Source organism: Etheostoma spectabile, chromosome 5 (genome assembly GCF_008692095.1).
Source record: "Etheostoma spectabile isolate EspeVRDwgs_2016 chromosome 5, UIUC_Espe_1.0, whole genome shotgun sequence".
NCBI classification, from domain to species: Eukaryota; Metazoa; Chordata; class Actinopteri; order Perciformes; family Percidae; genus Etheostoma; species Etheostoma spectabile.
The window spans coordinates 29,577,028-29,585,245 of record NC_045737.1 but is presented as its reverse complement, the minus strand read 5'-3'; the positions used below and the strand labels follow the sequence as shown (position 1 = coordinate 29,585,245).

Below are 8,218 nucleotides of genomic sequence, written 5' to 3'. Positions count from 1 at the left end.
GTTCAGCAAAGCGTTCTGCAAACCAGACATAATTTAATTTCTGATTTCTACTGTTTATTGATCCCCAGTGGGGAAATTACCATTCTGTTTTTTGTTAGTAACCACTACACACAGGCCTGAAATACACACACATGCTCAGGACCTATTCATGCACAAATGGAGAGATGTCAGAGTTAGTGGGCTAGACTGTGAGCTAGACCAGCGCCCTGAGCGGATGGGGGGGATATGGTGGCTCGCTCAAAAGCACCTGGCAGTGCCCAGGAGGTGAACCAATCCACACTCTGTAATTTGGTCCGGACTGGGACTGAGATACTGCCACCCCACAAACCATAGAGGCACCACTTTCTGCAACTTGTGTAACTTGATTGTATGTTGTTTTCTCTGAAAGTTAACTCTACCTGCAATCGATATCTGTATCATTTTTAGTGTTCTGGTACTATATTTTCATGTGCGATTGATGGTACAGTTAAGATGTCCTGTATCAAAGATGGAGAGGAGTGATTTAATCATTTACTGTCTATATCTTTCAGAGTTTTTGATAAATTGCACTTTTTTCTGCCACAATACTTGACGTAACAAATACATAGTTGCACACTGTAGTTAGACTTGTGCACTTGTGGCTCATGTGTGCCCACTGTTGTATAGCAATCAAAAAAGATATAAAATTATAAATATAAATTACACCACACATTATTGCCTGCCACATATTGATTTGTTAAATAAAAAAAATAAAAGTATTATTATTAATATAAATTACACCACACAACATAATTGCATGCCACTTATTGATTTGTTATACGTAGTATCATAAAGGCTTGAATAGGTGTTCATTTACGTGTAGGTGGAGTTATACAGTAAGGGGCAATGCAACCTATAATGAAAATAATTGTTACACAACGTGTGATTATATAATGTCATTGCCCTAATTTCTGCTGATCGAAAGCAGATGAAGCTGTGCTGTACTTTGCAGAGTACTCCCTGGAACTCCCAAAGGGACCCCTGGAAGTCCCAACACTGCAGATTGGGAAACACACCAAACCCAAAAGCTGCGGGCACACGGGGCCGGGTAAGTATTACAATCAATTTTTCAAATATGTACTGTCTGTTGTGAAATTTTCACAATAATCGACATGAAGTGGAACTTTTTGGAGTTGTGTGCCGGGGAACTCAGAGCGTTGGGGGATGATGTCTAACATCAGAATGGAGAAGTTGTCAAAAGTGTGTGTGTGTGTGTGTGTGTGTGTGTGTGTGTGTGTGTGTGTGTGTGTGTGTGTGTGTATTACCAGTGACAGCACAGTCAGTGGGATCCGTGATGTGGCATCAGCTCTAGCAGACAGACTAAAGCAGTGCCTCGTGTGACAAAGTGTGCCCAATAGTGAGAGAGAGAGATTTTTTTTCCTGTTTTCCTGTTTTCTTTTTTCTATTTTTTTTTTTTTACACCAGCTTCCTTCCTTTGGTAAATTGTAGGCCAGAGGTGGCGGAAATACGTCAGTTATGTGGGTTCTCTGAAGCTTGACTGTGTCTCTTAATTTCGGATGAGGGGAATGAAATAGAGAAGGGGGGGTGGGGGTGGGGGGTGATTTTAATCACTCCTGTCGCTTTAAGGACACTTATCAAAGCCTTCTTATGCGAATAGAAAATACCACGAGCCACTGAGCAACTGAGCAGCCAAGGGACGGACCGGAGTGGATTTATAGGAAACTCAACATTATCTAAACTGGAATAGACCGCTTCATCGCCTCATGGAGTTTGGCTACACACTGGATGGTTGTCTTCTTCGGACGGTTCGGATCATTTAGGAAATATTGCGCATAAGTAGCTCTCGGACTTGGGATCCATTTGCCCCTGAAGCACAGAGAGGAATATGGTTTAAAACTCAAACGCGTACGGGATTATTCACTCATCCAGCAGCCACGGCCGATACGTAGCCTACTTACCGTTAGCCTGCCGTTTTTGTTCCGGACGGAGAGTATCCAAAGCTCTTTATTTGACAGCCCTGGATCTTGGATCGGGGTGGTGGTGGAAAACAACAACGGGCAGCGACATGATTTCTCTGCGCTGTCTGCGGTATGCAGCGAGGTTAGGCTTTAACATCGCGTGTTATTATTCCGATGCAACAAAAGTTGCAAAGCGGCTGTAATGCGTGGATTTGAACTATTTCGCCGTTTTGCACCTGCTTTGGCGGATACCGCGTCGACATAGTGCAGATTCGTGACAAAATAGCGTGTGGATCCGCGTCGCTTTGCCCTCTCTCTCTCGCCCGAGTGGGCTACTTGGACATCTGCTTATCGTAATGGAGATTGGGGGGGTTTATACTCAAGGTCATTGAGTGTTATAAGGCTATAATTGCGTTGTTAATTACAGACACGCGCGCGCGCGCCCAGCGCTATGTCTTCACGTTATAGCGCAGCCTACAATTGACAGTTGAGTGTGTGTGTGTGTGTGTGTGTGTTACTTGTTATTACACGGTGCAGCGAGCGTTTAGGCTAGATCACCGTCCTGTGGAGTTATATTTCTGTTTGTTTTTGACACTGCAAGCTTTCTCTAACAACATGGATGGCAAATTGAAGCAGGGTCGGAGATGCCGATCCAAGCGGGAGAGGGTGCGGAGGTTGCGGGAGGCAGGAAGCAGAGACGCCCGCAGCCCCGACCCCAACTCCTCCTGCTCCGACAGGGAGGGACACAGTCCGGGGATGGACGCCGCCTCCCGGCACGGTAAAAAGGCGTCACACCCCGCAGCCGCCCCCAGAGCTCCGCGTCCCCCCCGGCTGAAGAGACGGGAGTCCAGCTCGCAGGAGGAGGATATCATTGATGGATTTGCTATCGCCAGTTTCATCAGCCTGGACCGTCTGGAGGTAAGGAGGAACCGGATCATTACCTGGTTGGTTGTTTGATTGTTTGTTAGTGTGTTTGTGTGTGTGTGTTGCATTCTTCATCAGTGGAGTCATTCTCAAAGTGGGGGTCCTTGAGGCCCCCCACTCACTCACAAGCAACTGAGGACTAGTCTTATTGTCTTTCATTTAGTTGATATGATGCCAATCAGAGACGGGATAGGGAAGACTCTTCTAATCATCTGATAGTGTAGATCAGAGATTCAGCCCCCCCCCCCCCCCCCCCCCCCTTTGATTCTCATCACACATGGCTGTTGACAGCTGTAGAGTTCAATACACACCACTAGTGTTCTCTTATTGGGCTGCCTGGTCCATGGAGCTGAATGTGTGTCTGCTTGGAGTCCTTGACATGAAAGTGTTTGACAATCACAGCGGCACACAAACTCTGTTTGCAGAATATCATAAGTTGAAGGCTTGGTGAATGAGATGTTAATCATTGGCAGGGTATGGTTTGTTGAGGAATTTAAACTGCTGTGTGTGTGTGTGTGTGTGTGTGTGTGTGTGTGTGTGTGTTGTGTGTGTGTGTGTGTGTGTTGCATGTTTGACCAGTGGCAGCGCAGTCAGTGGGCTACGTGATGTGGCATCAGCTCTAGCAAACAGACTAAAATAGTGCCTTGTGTGACAAAGTATGCCCAATAGTGAGAGAGAGAGAGAATTTCTTCCTGTTGTTTTTGTCTATTTTTTCTTTTTACACCAGTTTCCTTCCTATGGTAAATTGTAGACCAGAGGTGACATGTGGGTGTGTGCGTTTGTGTGTGTGTTATGGCTCTGGCTTGGATTGTTTTATTCATTGTGAGTGCACTCTTGACATTTTGCTCTTTGATAAACTGCCATTCAAGTGTTCCAGGCTGATACAGCGTGCGCTGATAACTGTGTTTCTGTCATTAGGCTGTGGTACATCTACTGTCAGAGGAATTATGTCAGGAAGAAAGGAGGTTCTCCAGTGACATTGTCTTATGTCTTTTATCTAATGATGTTCCAAATGACAAATAAAACATTGCTCCCTGTGGGACATCAGGCTGACTGACAAGGCAGGCAGGCCTGTGTGTGTGTGTGTTGTGTGGTGTGTGTGTGTGGTGTGTGTGTGTGTGTGTGTTGTGTGTGTGTGTGTGTGTGTGTGTTGTGTGTGTGGTGTGTGTGTGTGTGTGTTCCATTGCTCAATCTGGTAATGGCAGCACTACTGTAGTTGGCATAAATCACTTGCTTTAATAAACAGAGCTAACATATTAAACACCCACTGAGGTCTGTATATTTTCAGATGATGACCTCATTTAACAGCCAGTGGATCATACCACAGGCCACCTCATTTCGATGACAACCTCCCATGTAGGCTTAGCAACGGTATTAATCAGTCATGATTGACTCCTACATAGTGCTAACTCAATATAATGGTTGGATGCAGATATTCATAGCAAAATTGCGTGACAGGACAGCCTCTAGCTCACCCAGTAAGAGCGTGTGCCCCATGTAGGCTGAGTTCTTTGCAGCATCCCGGGTTTGAGTCCGACCTACGGACCTTTTGCTGCGTGTCATCCCCCATCTCTCTCCCCCTTTTCTGTCTATCCACTGTCACTATCAAATAAAGGAAAAGCCCCCCCCCCCAAATAACTGCATGACATATAAACCTTGTCCTTCTGCATATATAAAATGGAAGATACACACACTCACTTCACCACCTTCCCTCTGTTAACAAGTTTGACTTGTCCGGGTCATCTGTAGTTGTATTAAGTAAATTGGTATGAACCATGTAGCTCGGCCCCTCGCGGTGCTTAGCGTGTTTGTGAAAGCAGATAGGGGAGGGAAAAGAGGAGGGGTGTTAGTGAGCATGAACCCTAACCACAAAGAGCTATTGTTATCCGGTAATTATTGTAAAACAAACACACAGCAGGAGAAACTATGTAGCTACAGTACAGTAGAGATTAAACATGTTACATCTAATAAAGTCCCATAATGATACAATAGGAGATTCAAGAGCATCATAAAGTAGCATAAACTCCCCATTTGGTACCACAGCGAGGCTACAGCAGTGCCTCCCTGAGATGAACTTACTTGTTGTCAAATGTGGATGAGATATGAATGAAAATGTGTGTTGGTGCCCATGCCTATTGATTTGTATGAGTGCTGTGATGTTGTATTTGTGAGTATTTCTGCCCTTTGTGCGGCGCGGCTGCCACTTCTGACAGCTGCTGACTGTGAAAGACTTTGAGGATGTCATAGCAGCAGAGCTCTTCTTACTGGCATCTTCTGCCAGCATGCCGGTGTCTCCGCTGCTGTCAACCCGCTGCCCTGCCATTTTGACCTCTAGGAATAGCCTCATGTGTGGGCTAGAAGTCATTCTTGTTCATGTTTCCCCTCTTATCCCGGCTGCTGCCTTTGTTGGTTGTGTTTCCAAAAAGGTTTTCTCTTTGGTGATTTATCGTAATAAAACCGCTGCCTCTTTGTGTTTGAGAGAGGAATTAAGTCAGATAATAATTCAATTTTTCTTTGACACTATCCCAAGCAGTAATAGTTTTCTTACTTAAGTGCTAAATCCATGTTGAACAGGGAAAACAGTGTGGTCTGCTTAGGAGCTTATGTTTCAAGGCTAAGCAAATGAGGCATGATATGGTTCCATGTGAAATAATACTCTCATGCCAGCTACTTGTTGGTAATTGGTCTGATTTGCATGCAAATGGACTGCGCTTATTAAATGATATTGGTGGATTTGGTGCAATTACATGAGATGTGCACAGGTTTGTGTGTGTGTTTTGCTCCTTGATTTCCCTGCATAGGGAGAAAGAAATGAGCATGTTGACTATATACATATTTCATACACCTTTTAGTGTGCGTCACGGCGGTGATCACATTTGTTGTCAGTAATAAGTTGCATCACTGGGGATGAGATGCAGAGTTTGAAATGTGTGTCCTCTGGAAATGTCTCATGATCGGTCATGACTCAAACTTTCACCTACTCACTGTACGCTACGGTGGAGCTCATGACCTACACTACCTGTGCTAATTGCTCATCAATTATGAGGAGGATGCAGCAGCGTTTGGCCAGGGAACAGCTCTGACCTATTACGTCATGCTCGGATAAGCTCGCTCACCCCCGGCGGAGGGAGTGTGTGGTCCGCCTGACCTCTTCCAAGTGACTGATGGCCAGCACGGTTGTGTTTATGTCAGGCCTTTCAGTCAGGCTACCGTCCCATTGGCATTCTGCCAACATCTATATCCATCCTCTCTGGCTTCAATGAGCCCACTCGGCAAACATACCAATATTTATTTTATGTTGTTTCTTTTAATCTCTATCTAAGCCCTTTGCTGTTGTGCTCGAGGATGAACATGTGTCATAAAATCCTTGTCACCTTTGGGTTGCTGCCTGTCACCATCATTCGATAGTCCAATTTTAGTCTGTAACTTGTGCACAGATGCTACAGATGTGCCAGAGGTTATGGGTTTCTCCCAAAGCACTTTGACTATAAGCAAAATCAGTAGGCTGTTGATTTTGATGTTCTGGCTCTGCGCTGATAGGAACAAGCTCCCTTGATGAAGACTTAGGCTGTACAGGGGTCTTGCCTGTTCCCTTGAACCTGTTTCATTACAGCCGAAAGCAATTTGCAGCCGCGACCACATTTGATCATGGCGTGTTTATTCATAGGAAAGCCGCTTACTTACCTGTGTAAATAGACTGTACAAACACAGCCGTCCTGCTTTGTCCCGGGCACCTTATTGTGATTAAAGAAATGTTAGAGATAATTCCGTGATGATTCAAAGACTATAAGCACATTCTGTTGGCCTAGCCAAGGAGAGAGGAAAAAACACTTGTATGTCGAGTTTGGGTGGTTTTTATGATTCTTTGTTGGAATGAGAATTTCTTGTTACTACCCCTCTCTCACTTTTCAAGAGATACCACTCTACATTTCTTTTCATGATAAATGTTAGAAAGAATAATGAATACTCAGGTTGTTCTCAAATGCGGAAAAGCCAAGCCCCTGGAAATAGAAGGCTTTTACCTGACAGCAGCGTTTTAAAACAATTACCCTCTGCTGCTTAAACCCGCCAGAAGTCTCCCTCTGTGCATAGAACAAGTGAGCAGATAATAAAAATGACACAATTATCCCTCTGTCACACTTTTAATAAGATGTTTGATTTGCTCCATTTGCTCTGTGAGTGACGTCGTGGTGGCAAATCCCCTCTCGTTAATCCACAATCCTTCTGTTCATCTGCTTTGACATGAATTCACAGATTTGTTTGGGCTTTTCGTTTCGCAGCGTGAGTTTCTAAATGCACTCTAATGGGGATTTAGGTTTATTTGATTTAGTGATATTACATCGGTGTCGAGGGCAGGAAGCCGAAAGGCCAGGCATTCAGACAAAAACATGGGTTGCATAAAAAGAAGCTCTTGATGGGATATAGAGATTTTCTCTTTATTCATCCAGGGATGTTTTGCTACTGTAGCACTAGTGATTGTTAGCAGTAACTATTAACTCACCGTTATTATATACAAGTACTTTTGGGGCGTGGCTAGAGTAAGAGCACGGAGATAGCTTTGACTGTGTAACTGTATCCACTTTTTAATCACACTTCTTCCAGGGTGGAACCACTCAAAACTCATAACAAAACATGCTTCATCATCTCATCATCATATCCCGCCGCCAACCCGAGTACAACATGTTAGATAGCTCCCTTGTTATCTCCATAACATTTACACTATGAAACTAAAATTAATGGAAATATGTGACTTATTTTTAGTCACCCTAAAAAAGGTAATCTGTTAACTAAATATTCAAAAAATAAATCTCATCTTACACTACATTTTTCTTTATGGCCCTGTTTGACACACTTACACTAATCATCATGCGCTGTTAGTCATTGAAGCAGTTTTACCTAAGCAAAATAGGAGATGAAGTCCCTTGCCCTAGGGGAGCTTGACAGTTGTTGTTGGTGAAGCTGCTTCAGTCTCTCCGCTTCTATTTTCCCAGCTGGTGCATGGATCTAAGCCAGCAACATTCCAGCTACAAGTATGTGTCGTTCTACAGTATTTCGTCAAGTGCTCGGATGAAGGCCTCAAAGAATTCAAGTTTTAGTTTTAGGCTTTCCCCCAAAATAACCACACTTGCACCTCTACAGCTCTAGTCCCATAGCGTTCATTACTCGGCGTCTCACTGCTTTCGCTCAGATAACACCATGTGTCCCTTATTAGCAGTCATTAGCACAGCTTACACTCAAAAGCAATCCTGACGACACTTCATGTCAGAACAATACTTGCCAAAGACAATTAATAATTCAGCCTGGTAGCACCTATGCAGAGATTTCTTGAGGCCTTCTGAGCTTCAGCCGAATGTGCT

General features: G+C 44.2%; 1 protein-coding gene across 13 annotated transcripts in view; it reads left to right on the top strand.

Moving 5' to 3' along the window:
* The first annotated feature begins 1,189 nt into the window (after positions 1-1,189).
* fbrsl1 (fibrosin-like 1) overlaps positions 1,190-8,218 on the top strand; it is a 307,681-nt gene continuing 300,652 nt past the window's right edge. For 5 of the 13 annotated variants that reach the window (XM_032516012.1, XM_032516013.1, XM_032516011.1 and 2 more), the window contains exon 1: positions 1,362-2,855. In XM_032516012.1, the coding sequence (XP_032371903.1) occupies positions 2,553-2,855 (303 nt within the window). In that variant the 5' untranslated portion in view covers positions 1,362-2,552. Of the gene's footprint in view, positions 1,239-1,358; positions 2,856-8,218 lie in introns of those variants that run through there. The other 8 variants (XM_032516010.1, XM_032516008.1, XM_032516018.1 and 5 more) reach the window with 6 other exon arrangements.